Source organism: Larus michahellis, chromosome 6, assembly GCF_964199755.1.
Source record: "Larus michahellis chromosome 6, bLarMic1.1, whole genome shotgun sequence".
Taxonomy (NCBI): Eukaryota; Metazoa; Chordata; class Aves; order Charadriiformes; family Laridae; genus Larus; species Larus michahellis.
The window spans coordinates 22,384,174-22,404,860 of NC_133901.1; the positions used below are offsets into that span (position 1 = coordinate 22,384,174).

The 20,687-nt window shown below is 41.7% G+C and overlaps 1 protein-coding gene across 15 annotated transcripts in view; it reads right to left on the reverse strand.

Annotated features, from left to right (window-relative positions):
- DOCK10 (dedicator of cytokinesis 10) overlaps window positions 1–20,687 on the reverse strand; it is a 161,447-nt gene that overhangs the window by 100,787 nt on the left and 39,973 nt on the right. For 13 of the 15 annotated variants that reach the window (XM_074591139.1, XM_074591140.1, XM_074591137.1 and 10 more), the window contains exon 2: window positions 556–675. In XM_074591139.1, coding sequence (XP_074447240.1) covers window positions 556–675 — 120 coding nt within the window. Of the gene's footprint in view, window positions 1–555; window positions 676–12,713; window positions 13,007–20,687 lie in introns of those variants that run through there. The other 2 variants (XM_074591147.1, XM_074591142.1) reach the window with 1 other exon arrangement.

Sequence of the window (20,687 nt, forward strand, 5' to 3'; positions counted from 1 at the left end):
GAAGAATTTAAGGCAACCTCAAAATCAAAAAGAAATTAAGTCCATTTGGATTTATCTTTCTCATGCAATCTAATGTCAGCAACGGCACAGCTTGGAAATAAGTCACAACCACTGTCTCAAAACTCCTACTTTGAGCAGAAGGCCGGGAAACATGGGCTGTCTAATTCTTGTGGACAAATACATTAAACAGAATAGGATCAGAATGACTGGATGTAAATTACGGAAGCGTGATTAAATTAGATTATAATAATAGGGAGAGATTCCACCACTGGCCAAACTACCATTGTGCTGCGCAAACAGCAAACTTCTGAGTTCCTGAAGCATATTTGGGAACAACCAGGGCTTCGAGCTTTATCTAATCCTGAACATGAAATTAACTCATATACAAACATCAGAAATATAAAAATAGTTAATTTGGTGGAAGTAAGACATTACACATAAATTAAGATAATCTTAGAGAGCCCTTGGGCAACTTCCAGCTCTCCCTCTAGCAATGAAGATAAAACAAATAAATGAAGAGACAAACCAAATAACACATATTTGCCTTATACTTACTGAAAAGTCATCATCGGGGAATAATATCAGATCCTTAAACTGGTTATCCCCGATATTTTTTTCAATCTCTGTGATAACAGCTTCGTAATCCAAAGGCTCCAAGAGTTTGGGTTTTTCCTGCTGTAGAAAAAAAAGAAAAGATCAGGCAATCTCTCTACACTCAAATTTGCCTTCATGCCCCTTCATAAAGTGAGACCTGCTGCATTTTTACTTTTTTACACCAAAGTATGAGTAACTTCTGCCCTCCCCATTCTTCCCAGCTTGTTGCAGCTGAGCTCATGTGAGAACCGTGGAAGTGAGAAGTTGGGCCAGTTGTAACAGTCACTCTCCATCTGACAACTCAAGAGCAATCTGTCTGCTCACTACAGAGACCAAACCCACCACATTAACTCACCTGTCACTCTCAGGAACGCTCTCTCTCTTTCTGCGTAAATACATGTAGGTAAATAGACAGACGGACACAATTTGAGCTGAACATAGACACGACTTCGAGCTAATATGTTTTAGAATAAGTAACCTACTGACCTTCACTGTCTTACACAGTCTTGAACTGCTGGCAGCTTTTAAGCGCCACCCCATTGTTTTACTTCATTTATTCCAGGAGCATAACCTTAAATTATTACCATCTGGCAAACATCCCCATGGTTTCTCTTGTCAGAAACGGGATTAGTATCATCCTAACAGTACTATTATTGCCTGAAGCAGCAGTAAAGTAAGAAACCACCACAGGAACAATCAAACAGAAGTAAAGTCACAATGTCTCAAAATACAATCCAAGAATAGAAAAAGAGAAGCCCATCTGACATGCTAGAACACGTTAAACAAATGAAGAGTCATGTATTAGAGTGACAACGTTTGCCATGTTAAGTCCCTAAATTAACAAAGACTCAAGCATCAGAAAGAGTAAATGAGAAAGGACAAAAGAACTGCTAGAAGCGATGGAAAAACTGGTGAGGAGAGTCAAAAAGGACACTAGTGGAAAGCAAATACAGAAACACTTCTGCAGAGCACTTTTTCAGTCTAATGCAATGGTGGACATTAAGTAAGTTTTATTTTACCCACTATTCTTGCACTATGCTACCCAGAATAACATAACATCTCCCTCCCTCTTCCCTGAACCAAAACCATGGTGTGCTGGAAAAGAAAGCTTTCACATCTCTATAAAACAAATTTCTCCAATGGAAAAGCTCATGATTCTCCATCATGTTTTATTATATATATATAAAAATATATCATTCACATATGGTCCATTATACATATAACGGTCCAAATATACAAGTCTCTCCCTCTTTTGACTTCGTTCTAGAGAGTTCTTGCTTTTTCAGTAATTACAGTCATCTCAAGATTTCACCCCAACCCTTATGAACGCTGTTTCCCTTCTATATTTAGTTCAAGATTCCCTTTCATATCAAATGCACCTATGAAAAGTTTAGTTAAGTATCAGTAATACAACCACACAAAATAGATTAAAACACTGAGATACACACCTTCCTAGAAAGTTATTCAATTGTTGAATGAGCTTATGACAGAATCACAGAATAACTCAGGACCTCTGCCTGCAGGGCATCTGCTACAACCCCCTGCTCAAAACAGGGCAAGTTGGATGAGGCTGCTTGGGAACGTGTTCAGATGAGTCTTGAAAACCTCCAAGGATGGAGATACAATTTAAAAAGTTGGAGCTGCTCCTTTAACAGTTGAGTCTATTAACTCTCTTCTCAGTCTATTAACTCTCTTAATTCCGTTTGCCATCTTAAGAGTTAATAAACTTCTAAAAATCATTAGCATTTAGCATTCACAGGCCAGAAGCACTATCTACTGATCCTGAGACATCGAAGACTTGTAAAAGATAGACAAGATCAACACATAACAGTAATAACTAGAACTTTTTTGAAAGCTCTTTCCCAAGGAAACTGGTTCATGAATGTTGCTATGCCATGTGAGGGAGAGGCAGGAAAGGGAAGCAATACTTGACCTACCTAAATATGTCATATCTTTAACTGTCAACTCACAGGAAACCACGAAAAGATCTGTCTGTATGAATAAAATAAACAGGGTTTCTGACACACAGATACTGTGCTAGATTCCTTCCTAGATGAATCTGGAGATGTAAAAGGACAGTTGTCTGTCTTGCCTTAGTTATGAAAGCGAAAATGAATTATAAATAAAACTTGGGATTGTTTAACAGAAAAAAATAAACTTATCTAGAGGAAGGCCACTGTAAACCACAAAAGGCCCAAATGGGAAGAAACAGCTTTAAAGTTTAATTTAGGTTCTGTGACAGGACTGTATAGCAGTGTGTGATGTTCAGGTAAGATAAGGCACTCTACCAGGACACGTGAGACTTCATATTAACCCAGCCATGTTACCTTACATTGGCCCAAGCTAGTACTTAGCCCTGGCCAGTACCATGAATTTCCAGTCCTGCTCAAGAAACGCTCGGGTTGAGTAGCAGCTGTACTCTTTAGCGAGGTTTCAGTCTGCCGTTTCCCAACAGCAGTTCCCCGCAGGAATGTAATGGGTTCATCCAACCATCTCAGCATGCTCAGCTCGCTCTCATTTCCTTTCAAGTTATGCTGAGTCACAGTAGTATGCTTTAGCCATGAGTTTTAGACTCTCCTTCATTAAATCTACCATTGTATCTATTTATTAAATATTCCTATATAGTCGTAAGCCTCAAGGAGTTAAAACATGAAGAGAAAGCACCAGTGCACACTGAGCATACCATCTCTGCTGTACCACTCATTTTGGGAACGATGCCCAGGTCTGAACAAAGTTCACTCAGCAGCAGCAAACTTGTAGTAATGTAACTGTTAACTTCAGTGGGAAACCTTATAGCAACCACTTACAAGAAAACTCAAAGTAAAAGTGAAAAAACACATGCGCTGACATTTATGAGGTACAAGTGTTTCATGCAAGCTTTTTTCCTGTGTAGTGGTTTCACTAAAACGTGTACGTTTTTGGCAGAAATTTTGTGACAGTGACTATTCCTTGCATTAGGCTAATGTTTTTGCAACAATCTCAACTTTTAATAAGTCAGACATGCCACTGACACCATAAGTGTCCACTCTTCAAAATCAGCGATGTGTCAACACAATATTAATCTAGGTCAGATGCTTCTGGCAAAGGTCCATGAATATTAGCTTTCAAAATCTCTTAAAAAAACATAAAGTAAGCAAATGACAAAAGTAGCCACCTTCCTATTGAAGTCATAGACTAAGAGAGAGCTGGGGAATCCCGCATATCTTGGGACCTCTCTTGAAATACGGGGGAATCCCATAAAAATGTGTGGCATTTGCAGGTTCTCTACACCAATGGAAACTACCCTTTTTGCTAGGGCTGGAGAAGGAAGAGGTATTCCTTCTTCCCCCTGGAAATCCCTGTGTGGGGTAGCTACACCTCCTTCAAAATTAACGTCACAAAGATGTTCAGGTGCAGCTGGAGGCAGAGTAAGCTATGTCACCTCGGCCTCCCTCTTTTCTCTTCAGAAACTGGCAGCGCTCAGAAAGCCACTCCTGAGAGCTGTGTGAAAGGCTCCAGGGAAAAACTTCTTGACAACTGCAAGGTCATTTACACGAGACTAGAACGCAACTTGAGAAAACTCCAGAGAAACACAGTGAGTGTATGAACATCGCTGGTCCCACAACACTAATTCTCTTGCTCTCGGTGCTGCAAAGCGCATAATCTAATGGAAACATTTTAACAGATGTTAACAGAGAAGTCTTAGGAGCAAGTTTACACATCTGAAATGTAACTAAGCGTAAGTAGGTGTGACATTATCAAAATTACTGCAAAACTTTTCAGTGCAGCACTTCAATATTTATGGTGATGTTTTTCTATTGATGCAATGACAAATACCATTCTTCCTTCTATGGCATTACAGCAAAATCCTGTATAAAAAGCAATACAGTATTATGCCAACTCCCATAAATGAGAGATGGAAGTAATAGCCCATCCTCCTCAATACACCGACTGCAGAGATAATCTAGTCCAGTCCCTGCCCACATCAAGCATGACAGTATAATAAACATGACGCTTCTCTTTATCAATTCTGCATGTTCTTACAAACCTTAAGACTATGCAATATGGACACCAACTCCATCCTTCGTAGAGACAGTACTTTGGATTTGGCAAAGCTTAGCACTGCAATGCTTAGTATTGCATTTGTGATGGGAAGTGGCTGCTGGTTTAGTTAGCAGTTTATCTCCAGAGGGCGGGGAATAAGTGCTCAGTTTTCCCGTCACAGGCAGACAGAAGCAGCAATGTTGGGACGAGCGAGTTTCTCCCTGCGAGCACTAGCAGAGATTTGTAAATGAGTAGGGCTGATTTAAAGCTAATTTAATAACCATAGTGCTGCCTCTTCTCAATTTAACTTGTTTGTTCTTTTTGGAAACAGACCAACCTAGCAATCTGTGCCAACATTGAATTATGCTGGCTTGGATTTTTATAATGCTTTTTATATTCTCAATCTCAAGTGAGTAATGAATTACATTTAGTTGCACCGAGACGGTTGTGAACACATCTAGTAAAAAGGCACTCTCTGACTCCTCACCTGCTACAACAATCACAGCGGTACCATTTACCTCACACCCTCACAGTGTTGTGGAGCGTACTTCTGTATGTTGTTGAGCCAACTCTTCCGAACTCTTTTTTTAAACAGTGAAGAGACCTTTAATGAGCATCGGAGCCAACAGAGGGATAATCATTACTTAATTTCACAGGGGTGCAACAGCCTAGATTCCACCAGTGACGTACGGTTTGATGGCCATCATCTTCTGGTCTAGGTACAAAAGCACTATTTTTCCCAGTAATAATGACCAAAAACATCCACATAAATGATTTTACAGAGACCGATATGGTACTTGGCTTGCCTCCAGCTGCACAGACATCATGCATTGATGCTAGTACCCATTTTCTCTTCATAATTAGAGGATAAAATGACTTCCATATCATCCTCCTGAAGCTGTATTTCTGTGAACGCTCATTAAAGGAGGAAATGATGTAACTGAGACCAATAGTCTCTGGATAGTCATCCTAAGCACTTCCCTATTCTAAAAATAAACTACACCAAATGCTATGATTTTCTAATGCTTTAATGACGTATTATTCCCAGACACCAAATCCTGAGTATCTAGAATTTATTGAATTTAATACAGATGTTTAAATGAGTTTCTTCTCTTCCCCATGCCAGGAAGAAGAACATTAAAGAAACAGATACCCATAAAGAATTTAAGCTGATGGACTTCAGTTACCTTGACTAAAATATCTTGATGACAGGAGGATCCACTGCATGGGCATAAAAAGTCAAAAGAACTGCGATGGTTAGATTGGCCAAGATCAAGCAGGACTCTGACTTCACATTTCATCCAAGCTATGGCTTGTCTAAAATCACAATTCATTCTAGTATATATTTGAAATACTGAAACGGGCAGACTTACAAGAGGAAGGGTCACTTAATGAAATAACAGCGTCACCCTCCTTCATTCTTTACAGACTTCCCAGTGATACGATTAACCGAGCCCAATCCTACTAAAACTCACAACAGCAAATTAAATTACTTCCTGGGATGACATCAATGTGAAGTGCTTCTCACACTTCTTGTTATTCCGTTCTTTTCCCCAGTTAAATATTGTCTCTGGCATAATAGATGACTTTATTTTTTTTTATACGGTTAATAGATGTAGTTAATTTTTATCCCACCAGGGTGGGCCAATTGAAATTAAATATTTCTTTGCCAAGCCTGTCCAAACTGAAGCTAAACATTAGTTGGGATTCCATGACTTTTGGAAGAGGTGTAGCATAGAGGCTGAATTTAACCCTGTCTTCTGATGTGCTAGCAAAACTGAGTGCCCAGCAGCTCTGAGGCATGCTAGCCACAGCTGCCTGAATATTCAAGAAGCTGAAGCTGAGGCTAGAAAACCATTCACTTTTTCTGGAGTCACCATAACTTTCGCTTTTTTGTAGGATCACCGTATGTCTCTATCCACCATTAGGCAGCACAGCAGTTTGATGCTGGCGACGATTTCCACAGGAAGGGTATCTGCATTGGACGCAGCAGCTGAGATAAGGGGTGAGCAGCCAGAGGCCCAAATGTGCTCCTGGCAACAAGTCCCACACCAGCATTTGTACCAGTGAGCAGAGACAGTGCAGCCACAGAAGGACTATGGTGTCCCCAACACCCACAAGCAGCTGAGTTAGGAGTGACAGGTCTCATCAACTCAAAACGCTCTCACCCCACAGGTCTGCCCTCTCTCCGCTCCCAACATGCTCCACATGATGTTATAGATTTTTCTTTAAGGAAAATAAGTTTTGCATATCAAGCACAGGAGAGGAAATTCAGGGTCTGCAAAAGGTATCTGGGGAAAGGACAGGGATGCACAGCCAGAGCCAGCAGGCAGATGGTCCCTCCTTTTTTTCTAGATCTCACCATTTTTATGATTGCTTGGCCTGGTATGCATCTATTTGCAGTCAATAAACTCTCTGGCCACATACAAAGGCTACATTTGGCTCAGCATGTGATCCACAGTCAATAAAATTTATTAAAATTGGTGGTACAAAGAAAATTTTCGGTGACACCCCCTCCCTTCCAACCCTAAAACACGTACACTTGTCAGGTCCAAAATGTTTAATTTGTCATGTCTTTCAGCAAACCTTGGAGAATGGCACTTGGAAAGAATCCAGCCAGTCTTTCAGGGCTACAGAGCACAACTGATACGCTCCTTAGCGTCAGCAGTGAAGCCGACATGCCAATAAATTTCATTAAGGGGATTGCCAGTTCCCACAAGATTCTGGTACAGAGAAAATTGGAAAGAATTACAGAAAGATTCAAACCCCCAAATTCCTGGAGTTTCAGAAATCGGTTTCCAAAATGCTATACTACCTATCAGCTTACGCAGTACAAAAGCAGGGGATCCTGTGAACATCCTGCTGTGAATAAAGAAAGTGAAAAGTCATTTTCTTTCATTAAAGCCTCTTTATTCAAAGAAAATTCTGATTGACACAAATAAGGGATTTGCTTGATTAAATGAGGCTTATGCTGTACAAATACAGCTTGGATGGGATGAATCCTAATTGCTTACATTGGAAATTACTATTGTTTTGTGAATCAAAATCTATACGGGTCTACTTTGCATATTTTCCTTTAAAAGTTACCATAAGATAATTCAGTGTGCTAAATATTTGAAAAATGGAAACACCTCTCATCTGGATGAGTTAACAGATCATTTTCATTTTAACTGCTGGGCCAGCTGCAGCCACCGGAGACTTCAGTGGCGCACAGACACGTAACTTCTCCAGCAAGCCAACCGACGAGTGACCAGGGTTAAGACTACTCAAACCACAGAGACCTCTTCTCAGGCAACTGGGAGCAACCTTCTCTTTCTAATACCTTTTGTTTCTCAAGTTAGAATTCATCGTTGCTTTCATTATGAATTTTGAAAGCACTAGGCCTCGTAAAACTATCTCACTTATGGTTAAAAGGCGCAAGCCACACAGGACTGTTGGTTCAGCAAAGCACCCATCCTGGGGCGAGAGAGGGGGTGCTTCATGCTACGCTCGACTTAGTCATAAGTGTTTCCTGAATTCTGTTTCGCAACCATGATTATACACCTGGCATTGTAGCCTCGCTGAGGCGCTTTCTGAATGTGGAAGGCATATGCATGGGCATCAATGCACGTGCATCTTCAATGACCAGCACTTGCCATTTTAGTCATTAGATAAAACTACCAACATAGTCTGCAAAATATTCAAGGTAACAAGGAAACAACCAGCTTGTTCTCTGTGTTTATGCAGTAGCTGAAAACCCTTTTTAGGAAGAGGATAAACAAATTTCATTTAATCAGAAAATTACTAAAATCAGCATTATCATGCCACTGACAACAAGACCTCTATAGAAACTGCTAAATTTTTAAATTAAATTTCATGTATTGGCTTTTCAAAATGTCAAAAGTGACAGCTTCCAAATAGTGAGTACTTCTGAAGCCTAGACTAAATATTTGCCCATAGGTCACTTCAGGGGAAAAACAAGAAAGCCTTGTAAAGTATCTTAAGGGTTGTTGTTTTTTTAAGTTTAATTTACACGGACCTCTAACCTGGCAACACTCAGCCACTTCACTCCCCTTACCTGACCTCAGCCGGGGGGGGGGGGAAGTGCAGTTAGAGCAACAAAAGGTTTTCTTTAAAGCTACCACGCTGAATCTATTCATAAAGAAAGCAAGCAAAAGCCAAAGATATTATTCACTCATCTTCATAGAGACATCTGAACAGACAGGTAGGATGCGCTGGAAGGGGATTGGGAAGAAGGGATAAAGGGATAGGAGCTGGGGGGACAGAGCTGGAATGCTCCAAGCGGCCACTTGCCTCATTAACGATTACTTCACCCCAGGAAAGGAGAAGTGAATTGTCCTGCCCTGGGCACCACAGAGGGGATGCTGGTCTGAGTCTAGTTCAACTATTCTGTAAACACTCGTTGCTTCATGTTCACTTTTTCTAGCGTGGCCTTAGGTGGGCAGATTCATGGTCACCAAGAGGAATGTTAACAAAACCATCCTGCAAATTGCACGTAGTGGATTTGACCAAAGCTTTTAAGCTTCCAGTACAAAGTTTATGTAAACAGCACTTCTCATTCTGTCTGCGTATACAAACACACACACACATATATAACTTCACATATACAGAGAAAGTCATTGTAGTCTAAGGAAAATCTACATTATCAACGCTTATAAATACTTAAAGGGTGGGTGTCAGGAGGATGGGGCCAGGCTCTTTTCAGTGGTGCCCGGGGACAGGACAAGAGGCAATGGGCACAAACTTGAACATAGGAAGTTCCACCTAAACATGAGGAGGAACTTCTTTACCCTGAGGGTGACAGAGCACTGGAACAGGCTGCCCAGAGAGGTGGTGGAGTCTCCAACTCTGGAGACATTCAAAACCCGCCTGGACATGTTCCTGTGTAACCTGCTCTAGGTGACCCTGCTCTGGCAGGGGGGTTGGACTAGATGATCTCCAGAGGTCCCTTCCAACCCTATGATTCTATGATTAAAAAAAAATGATACTCATAATTTTTGCCCTTAAGTGGCCCTCAGATGACCCTCATAGCAAAATAGGAACTCAGCTCTGACACCTACAGCATCTGTACAGCAATAATAGAACCAGTTGTAGCAACAAGATCAGATCAAACCAGCACCCCCGGTTTGTGCAACCTGGGTGAATAAGGGAGATGGAGCAATCCACCCACACATGTCTTCATACAGGTTCAGAGGAAGGACCAAAGGCAGGATATGCCAGGTATTCCTAGCTCCTCCACCACGCTCATCTAGCAAAACCCGCTGCTAAAACAGGGGCATATTTTACATAACACTGTGCGCAGAACAGAATTGTCTTTAAAAACATTTTTATTTAGTTTGAAAATAAAGATTTCTTTTTAGTAGACCTTGTTTTCAGAGTACAAGGGAGACTTTTTAAGTACTGAAGGGAAAATTCTAATTCTGTTCATTAGATCATGTTCTGATGCTAAAGACTTTGATCACTATTGCAAATCTGATGAAGTTGCAACAGTGCATAAGCAAACCACATTGCCCATTTTCACTTAAATACTAAAATTTAGATGTATAAAGTCCTAGATCTGTAGACTGAGCAAACAGCTTTTTTGAAAGGGGCTCAACCACTTCAGGAGCCCCTGAAGCAAAAACAACTGACAAAAATGTTTGCATTAGCTCTAAATAAACTTTTCAAAAATACCATTTGACTTCTAGAGAGTACTTAGTAATAAGTCACTGTCCCGTAGGGCAAATCTCATATATGCTGTTCCGCTTCATTTTACTCAGTGAATATCTCCCTTTTTCTACCTACACTATGGTTACTTACCTCTTCATGAGTTACAGATATTTTTCATGCTACATGTCTGAGTAAATAACTGTAAGTGTTTCCACAGAGGCTTTATCTGTAAAAAGTAGTTCATCTATACACGACCATAACAAACTCAGCTCTCACAATGACTTTAAAATTATAATCGTTTCCTTGACATCAACTATCCTCCCAATCAATTATCTAGCTATCAAGTCATTTACGCACACAGAACGTAAATGAGAGCAAAATCTGGTCTACGACACTGAGCTCAATCAACAACCTACAATCAATTAAAACTAATCAGATCATAATCGGTCTTACAAAAAGAAAAGAGTCTCCAGTAAACAATACAAGTCCATCTACAGAAATTACAGGTCTAAATGTAGTATACTGAGAAATGCACTCTTTGAATAAGGTCCCCATATACAAAAACCCTCACAGCTACAGTGGGTGCTAACACCACTTTGAAATCTGCAGCATCGGAGGTGCGGAGGACTGATGCATGAAGGAGAGATTGGCTCCTGGCTGACAGCAAAAAGTGCCCGTAGGCCAAAGATTTAACATGCTCCAATTATGAACTATTGGGTAGAAAGACACAGGTCACAAGCCACAAAAGTAAAGCCAAGTGTGACCGCCTTTCCTAAGGGCTAAACAGTCTGCAAGCGTACTGAGAAATACGCCCACAGAATAATGTGACACAGTGACCCCATCTTAGTCTATCTTATGTCTGAAAAGAACAGAAATCAGAACAGATTCCTCTGAAATCCCTGACGTTCCAGCAGCCAGACTCTTCATGGCAAGCACAGTATGAGCCACAAGCCTCTGATGAAAAAGGCACATTACCTATCAAAGGCAAGAGGCACACAGTTAAAAGTGCTCTAAGTTTTATGTCAGAGTATGATACATTTTATTGACTCTTAGAAATCACAACAATTTAAAGGTTCTTTGGCACCACTAAACTGAACAGACTCTCAGCTTCTATTATCTGATGATACAGGCAAAAATGAACAAATATATTCCACTTTATCTGCAGGCAGGCTACTGATTTATTGTTATTATTTGAGCTCTGTTTTATTTCCAGCCTTACTTTCCTGTAAGGCTTCAACCACTTCTGGTGGGCACTAGTCACGTATAGTCAGGATTTTTACAATAATGACAAAAATCCTAGCCTGGATTTAAGAGGACAAGTCAAGCAGCTGTGCCTACCTCCTACCAAAGTCTCGCAAACTGCCAGGGTTAGATGCTTTCAGCAGCACCACCAGCATTCGTTCTTAGGACCTAAGACCATGAAACTTAAACTTGGTATCTTTGACTGCATGCCAATAGCTCAGGGCAGCCAGAACTACACTGTAAAGTAGTCTTGTCAAAAAGATTCATTTCCATGTAAAATATCTGTCCAAAATGGCAGCTAGTCACAAGCAAACCCCAAACGCTCTACTAGATGAACCACAGATCATCTTAACCAACCTGTGACCAATTGTTACAACTGCAGTTATTTTCCTTCCTACTTAAAAAAGCTGATGAAAATAATCTTCTTCAGCATATTATCACTGGTTCTTTATTGCAGTGGACATGCAGAATAGCCTTGAAAGCGCCTCCAGTATGCACTGAAAGCCAGTACTTGCCTAAGGCTTCTCAACAGAAGGCTCTAAGCATTTTACCTAAAATTGTCTGCAGTTTTAATTTCATTCAGAAAAGTGTAGGCACAACGCTGTTAACATGAGCTGCCCAGTGTCATGCAGCAGAGTTACAGGAGGCGCAGTCCTGGCCCGAAGCCATCAACGGCAAAGCTGCCATCTATCTCGCAGGGCAGAACCTCACTCCAGCTTTCCACCAAGGGCTCTGGAGCTTTCTCCATTTGCTCCCTGCAGTGCAGGAGGACAGTGGCTTCCTCCTCCTCCTCCTGGCCAAGAGGCACAAACGGCCCATAGCAGATCATGAGATCTGAAATAGCACAGAGTAACCTTTCTACTCTAGAACCAGCATTATTGATTTTCATGGAACCACCAAGCACAAGTTACCAGGCACCAGAGAGACAATGCTGCTATCAGTATGTGTCTGATCGACAACATGATGCTATACAACAGTCTCCCTAATGCGCTTGAGTTCTGTAAACTCCTGAACTCCCCATGCTTCAGTCTCAGACTTCAGTAAACATTCTCCAATGTTCAGTCCCTCGTCACACAGACTGATGAGACTCAGCTGCTCCTACATACACACCAAGGAATAAAACCTACTCTCTCCTATGTGTAGTGTTTGACCTGAAATTTCTTAGCAATTTTGTAGAAGAGATGGAAGAATGGGTGCATACTCACGCAGCTTAATCTGTGAATTTCTCCTTGATTCACTCGCCTAATGGTCCTTCTTTTCTTCCGCAGTTCACTGGGCTCCCTTCTGAATCTCCCGCGAAAGCTCATTGTATCCGTAGGAATTCAAGCAGCAAACAAATGTCTCCTTAAAAACTGCGCTCCTTTAACCTCTTTCCTTCAGCAGCTTCAGCATAACAACTGGAAGCTGCGTATACTGTTCAAGGGGAAGTATGTCTAAAACTTACATGCTGTATCCACAGTAACTGAACAGAAAGAAGAAGAAAACCAGCAATAACTCATTTCTTCCTGTGAATAATATTCTGCTATTAAGGCGAGAGTGTCTCATTAAACCATAAATGCACTCAGCCCCCGCCTCTAATGCAAATCAAAATAGGAAGTTGTAGAAAAAACGTTTGCAACTGAACATCTATCTTTGTCTCAAAACCCACTACATCCTTTCTCCTCACCACCCTCCCTGACTCGAGAGCCAAAACGGCTGCACTCTTACTTCATGTGCACGTATGTCTGCAAGCTAAAAAAAGGCATTCACAGAACAACCACCTCCTACCAAGCCCCTCGGTAGCAGACTTGAATCACAGAGCACACAGCCACAGGTTTGTGCTGCCGGGGCCGAGACTTTTGGACTAAGGTAACAGTTCCCCTTTCAAAGTGGTGTGAAACATCAGTAAGAGGAAGCATCCTACAAACTCCTAAATCTGCAGACAGTTATGAAAAGGGAAAGCCAAATAAATTTATATACTAATATCCGAAATACATTTCTGGCTTGTAAAAACCTGGGTTTAGAAGTGCTTGTCACCTGCTAACGAAGAAAAATCACTGCTTGCTTGAACGCTGCTCCCATCTCAGGTGAGAGTGAAGCTGCCAGACAGAGCCTGTTCCCCAGATGCCCCAGCAGGGGCAATGACAGCAGCTCCCCCACCCTGCTGCCCTGTGCGGGGGCAATCACAGCAGCACCCCCACAGGTCAGGAGCCCCTCACTCGGTGCCTCAGAACTGCAGAGGCAATAGGAGCAGTGGCACAAGCAATCAAACTGTTCTTAATTAAGGTAGGAGACTAGCCCAATGTTCAGCTGTCTGAAGGCTGGCAGGGCACAAAGGTCTTTTAAAACTGAACAAACGCCCTCAGTGCCCACACATGTGCGTGTACACACACAGCTCCTTTTCTTCTCTTTTGTTCCAGCTGAGGATTCATCCTGCTGTAGCAGCAAAGCTGCATTCCCCCTGTGCACGCAGTCTTTACGTGGCATGCATTAGTTTTTTTATTCATATCAGTGTGCATAACTAAGACACATTGATAGTTTTTCTGCTTTTTCATTCTGGATTTTTTGCAAATTGGATGATGAGCATCTTTTTCACGACTTATTTCAATTCAGTACTCTGAGATCTGCAACTTTACTCTTAGTGGCTTTTCCTTTTCTTTCCAGCAAATAATTCTGAGTTATCTGAACTCTTTCACACATTTTTCAGCGTTAGTAACATTTGATCCAAAGTAACAAACCTCTGCAGAATTTCCACAATTGTTCCACATGCAGGATTTTCCATGCCAGAAGAGCCATTACACCGAGCCCAGCGTGTCTGACCTGAGCACTACAAAACAACACATCGGTCTCATTAGCTTTCTTTCATATTCCACGGATAAAACATGGCGCAACTTCACGAATTAAAAGCCCATCTCATCATTGCCTTCATAATCTAGCTTTGTCTTTGAGAAGATCACCTCCTCCAAACGGAGCATTACTAGCCTGCTCTGTGAGTGCTTAAGACAGATTTCACTGTACTCCTGCTTGGTGGTGAAAAGCATCTACGTCTGGCTCTAGAAAACAGAAAAGACAACAGAAACCCTTTGCCAAGGTATGCAGACATTTCAAGTGGCTACCAATATAGCACCGCAACATTAACCAAGTTGGAATCACGCTTGTTTTCTCTCAAACCACCATGCTATCTATACTGAATCCCAAGTACCTCTCACATAACATAGTAAACACAGCTGCCAAGATAAGAGGTTCTTGCCAGAAGTTAAATTTAATGCTGGATCCATCAGCTCTGCTGGCTTAACCTTAAGCAGGTATCAGTTCCTCTCAGAGGCTCCTTCGCCTATTGACTCCTTTCGTCAACTGTCACTCAGAACGAGCTGACTCCATCTTTCTTTTCCTCAGCTGCCTCCAGCAGCACCGAGGAGCGCTTCCAGGGTGTCCTTTCCACCCAGATAAGGGTCACCACCGCTTCCTGTAACTTTGATGAACTTGCGTTACTCCCAAATAATACAAAAGATGAACTTAGGTTCAAGTTTCCAGCTGGTCCTTATCCAATTTATTCTGAATATACACTGAGTATCTTCTGTCCAAAGATTTTCATTCTTAATATTATTAAACCTCATTCATTTCCATATCTCTGATAGGCAGTTTTTCAGACTTGATGCTACAGGCACTGAGCATTGTATTTTCTCAACACCAAGGCATTAAAAGGTTGAAACAATAAAGTAACAAGTAAGCTATAGCATTCACTCAGAGATATAAACAGAACAAATAGTAAACAACTGCAAATAAAGATCCCACTTTCTTAGATCTGTTTTGAATGCAAATCCCTCTACCCTTGTAATGGGGAATAACATTGCCAGTCAAACGTCTAATAATGCTTTGTCCTGCAGCAGAAGTACAAAGCAAACTTCATTAGCATCAGTGTGACTGTAAAAGATTTCCTAATTTTTCCTCAAAGACTTCTCTATATCTTCAATTAAAGTCATCAGGTACTTTAAGATGATCACGAAATTGGTTATGGTAATATGTTATGGTTATGTTAATATGAATAAAGCTTCTGCGCTGCTTCTGAATTCAGAACTACTACGTACAAGGTGAGAAGTATTATCCATATCTCAAATTGTCCTAAGAAAAGAGGTATTTGGTCACAGGAAATCCACAAGCCTTAGTTTACCTTTGTGAACTGCTGTACCAGATTCCTACAGTCAAAATAAGGAATTTGAAGCACTTCAAAAAAATGATAAAACATGTAAGGTAGTCAATTCAGTGTTTAATTACCATCTGCTCTGCTGTCTTTGCTGAATATTTCCATCTGTTCCCAGCATTTTGAAGAAACCTACTAATATCTAGATAGGAAAAAATAATAACATTTGATATCTCTATTTCTGTTAAGGAACAGCTATGCATTCCATTTGCTTCAGAGCCACGAGCATTCAGTTTTCTGATAGGGGTCACGAATTCTTTAATAACTTTTTTATTCTCTTTCCTACATTTCTTCCAGAGCTTCTGTCCAACTTAATTTATTTCCCTCTTAAATCTATTCACTGTCACGCTTCATTGACTTCAGTTTGAATCTACGATATACAGCAATACGTAAACACATACTGCTGGACAAAACTAATGCACTGCTACCGTATGTCGTGCAATCACTGCAAAATGAATTTCACTACTGCTTTGCCAGCAGCCATAGAAAGATAGAAAGATTTAGTCCCTAAAGTGTTTATTTTCAACCAACATAAAATACACTCCCAAACAGGCTAAATATTTAAGTAGCTGTGTAGGATATACTAAATTCACCATACTGTCCTCCTAAAATAATATAATCGACCACCTTCAATCAAGAAGGATCGAGAAATGAAGCTTCAGTTAGCCACACTGGCTTTTTTTTTTTTTCCCCTCAAATTTAGAGGAGGGGAAAAGAAAAAAAAAAATCACATGCAAAGATTGAATTCACAGCAAGTTTCAGGGAATGAATGCTTCCCTTCAGCTCAGGACTTCTGACTGGGAGCAATGCTGACATGTACAAACACAGTGCAAGTCAAAAACATCATCTTGACTTATACCCATGTATATATAAATAACTGCACATCCACAGTCATTATGCGCCTAATCCCAACTCAGGCCTTCTGTTTAACAGATTTGAGAAAGGCAGTTTAATTAATAAGTATGAAAACTCCTTTTGCTGCAACAAGGTGCATCAACTGCGTATTATGCCTATTCTGAAATTAAATTCTGAAATGAAAGACAAACCTCGCATAACAAAACTTACTTAATTTATAAACTAAGACCACCACGATGACAGTGATGCTGCCACTCAGACAGTCTGGAGCATAGACTGGTACTGAGAAATCTGGCTGACAAACTTAACGCTTTGCCACTTGGCAGAGTGCAGATAAGATACCTGCCTGCTTCCCTTGAATGGCTTGTGGCATTTCCAGTACGTCAGAGTTCCTGGTAGAACCACAGCAATAAAGTTGTTGAAGAAAAACCAAACAGCCATGCCAAACATCCAGCCCTTGGAGCAGAAACAGAAACAATTCTGCACCTCACAACCATGACTTTAGCATATGGCCAGCTATCATCTCAGGTACCGGTGAGAAGAAAAAATATGGTACCCTGGAGAGGGTCACAAAAGGCTATTATTTTTTTAAAAAATAAATTAATTTTAAAAATTATTTTTATTAAAAAAAAAAAACGAAAAAACACAAAACTTACTGCACATAGCCTTCCATCCTTTTCTATCCCATATTATGGATGTAGGATGCAGAAGTCACAAAATTTGGAGACCTTGCTGGTATACTCAACACAGTTAATACCCCACAGCACGCAGGCAGTGCCAGGAGATAAGCTATATTAGTACAAACTGATGCTGCTTTTCATATATTCCTCACCTGGACTTCAATTTCAGCCTCCCAACAAGCCCACCATCACTGTCACACCCCAAGCGGTGCAGCAGGGCAACGCTGCTAGGAGTCAGTTTTGCATTCGGACAAAGCAAGCTGCATCCAATATAATTTTCCACCCTTTGTGTGGTCAGAGTGCTTTCTAGGAAATTGATTGTAGTGAGTGGCAACACACTGCATGTATTTTCAGATATGTTTGCCAAAAATCTACTAATGGGACTGTGAGACTAAAAGTGACCATATACCCATGTTTGTCTTATCTGCATCTTCCAGGCGCCAGGAATAGTGCATGTTCTGTAGCGGTTTGTGAATGCATGGAAAAACTGCACTGGCTAACAGCTTCATGCTGGATGGGTAAAGCAGATCGCTACACTGGGACCAGAAACGGAGCGGCTAGCAGACAATGCGGGAAGCCCTCGTTACCTCCCTCCCGATCCCTATGGCATCAAAGATGGGGGAGGGAGAGTGGACATCAAGAAGAGATGGTCTTTTGGAATTAAATGTTCAGTATTAGTCTACGGTTTGAAAATGTTTGGTCTTTTAAAGAGGGTGAAAATATAAAACCAAAACAATTCAGACAGAAAGGTAAAACAATTTAGTTCGGAAAAACTACATATGAAGCAACCTTTTGCGAAGTCACGCTAGCATTGAATCAACTGGAAGCAAATTACACTGGTTTTTGAGAAATGTGACTCCACTTATGGTCTAACAACTTAAGCTGAAACGTCAGCCTTTGCACAAAAATCCTGCATGAAGCCATTAGAACAGCTGACGCTGCATTTTGCCTACAAATCCATACAGCTAGCTCTGACCAGGCAGAGGGCCGGGAATCCATCACGCTAGAAACGCCATCAGCACCCAAGGTGAGCTCTCCAAGGCAGGGCAACAATGCCCCTGCATAAATACCCATGAAAAGAAGCCCCTTACATTTGTCAGAGGTCTGCTAACACGTCTTTCCAATTAACAGTCCCCGATGTCAGTGACTCCACCTACGTCAATCCATTTCTTTTCTTCCCAGCCCGGCAGCGCGCTGATCTCAGCTACTCCTTCCTCTGGGCCTTCACCTTATGCCCCAGATATCAGTGCACTCAGGCAGAACTAATTTGTGAGAGGCTGCTGCATTTCTCTGCCCTGCCTGAAAGGCTAAAACACACCTTCTGGATGAACTGGTGGCGTCAGGAGCCCTCGGTGGCCCATCTCTTTGCACTTTGCCAGAGCTGATAAGATTCATCTGTAGCTGGAAGTGTCCCCTGGGTGGGGTGAGGAGAAGGCCTCGGGGAGGGCAGTCTGTCGGCTCCCAGCCTGATCCGGCACACGGGGCTCCAGGGCCCTTAAAAGACCTATATTTCATCGCCTCAGAATGGCCTTGTAAGCACTCACAAGAGGTTGCTGGCAAGGCCCACGCTCCAAAAGCCACTTATGACCCCTTTGCTGATTTTACCGCTCCTAAAAACCGCCTGGCTGTTCTCCCGTGTGGAAGGCGGGCTGAGCCGAGCCAGCAGCAGCCCCTCCCGCTCCCACACCTTGCCACTCTCTCCTGGCCACAGCAATGTTTCTACCAGCCAATGCCACAAGAACACGAACACAACAGCAGCGTCGTTTCAGCACCTTTCCAAGTTAGAAACCCACCCGCACCTGGCATGAATATAATACATTCCCTTGCCACTGGACGGAGAAGGGCCTTGTAGAACCTGATGATGCAACCCCAAAGGCCTCCAGCTACGGCCACACAGTGTCATAGAATAGTTAGAGGTGGAAGGGACTTTAAAGATCACTTAGTTCCAGCCCCCCTGCCATGTGCTGTGACACCTCCCGCTAGACCAGGCTGCTCAAAGCTCCATTCAACCTGGCCTTGAACACCTCCAGGGATGGGGCAGCCACAGCTTCTCTGGGCAACCTGTTCTAGTGTCTCACCATCCTCACAGTACAGAATTTCTTCCTAATATCTAATCTAAGTCTCCCCTCTTCCGGTTTAAACCCATTACCCCTTGTCCTATCACTCCACTCCCTGATAAAGAGTCCCTCCCCAGCTTTCCTGTAGCACTGAAAGGCTGCTATAAGGTCTCCCCAGAGACTTTTCTTCTCCAGGCTGAACAGCCCCAACTCTCTCAGCCTGTCCTCACAGGAGAGGTGCTTTGGCCTCTGATCATCTCTGTGGCCCTCCTCTGGACTTGCTCCAACAGGTTCATGTATCACCTACAGAAAAACAGCATCGCGGATCTCATGCCTGCTGCAGTTCCTCATCTACCCGCTGAGCCCTCTGGAGACCGCAGCCACGGGGCGAGCAAGAATAGAGGGTGCTGGTGCTGTGCTGTGGTGATACCCGCTGGTCATTTTTGTGTGAGGGTCTCTGCTGCACAGTGGAGCTGCATACTCACACATAGCACAACTGAGCACAGTCATCAGGAGCTTTTGTTCCAGGTATCTTTGTACAGGTTGGACAGAAATAAGGCTATACTTACTCTCTTTAGTAAACAAAACCTTCTTACATCAGCCATCAGGTTGGAAGAATAAACTTTCCATTAGCAATGTCATCCTGCTGATGTGTACAAAAGCAAAATATGCAATTACTTTAATTTCTTCTTTAATTTGATCCATTGGAACATTTCAAACAAATATTACCCTTTTGTTTTCATCTACTTGGACTGGAATCAGCCCTTGATAACAAAACACATAGTGATGAAGGCCCATAAAAGGCGATTAAATAATTTAATCATCTAAATTTACTATCTCCAGACATGCCGATGCTGCTGTGATTGTGGCTTCTGCTGCATGCTTTTCTGATTGTAATTCTAATACTTGCTATTCATGTCTACGCTACATTGCAGAAATTATTTTTCTTTTTCTTTACCAAGAAAAGCTCAGATAAAACAACATCTGGTTTATAAAGAGAATCCACATTTTCACCCAATTTTCCAGCTGGAATAACTGAAGCAAAAGGAGGTCAGGCAACTCACTCATTTGCTCAAGGTCAAAATCAACATCTACAATGCCATAATATTGACATAAAAGAACCTGGGATCCTCTTCATTGTTTTTTCTACGTACTAAAATACACTTCCCTTGATATATGTGCAAGCTGACTGTACAGCTATTGTTGTGTTTGATATCACATAGTTGTAACATATATTCAATGTTACAAATTCCTGTATAGTCTCTTCTAGCGCCTGTGGGTATCTCAAGCAATTAAGAAAGCAACGGCATATAATAATTCATCATCTGGATCCTATAATTGAAAGCTAAATAATGGCATTTTGGAAGGGAGAAAAAGCGCACATATTTCAAAAGCAGCTAAGCAAGA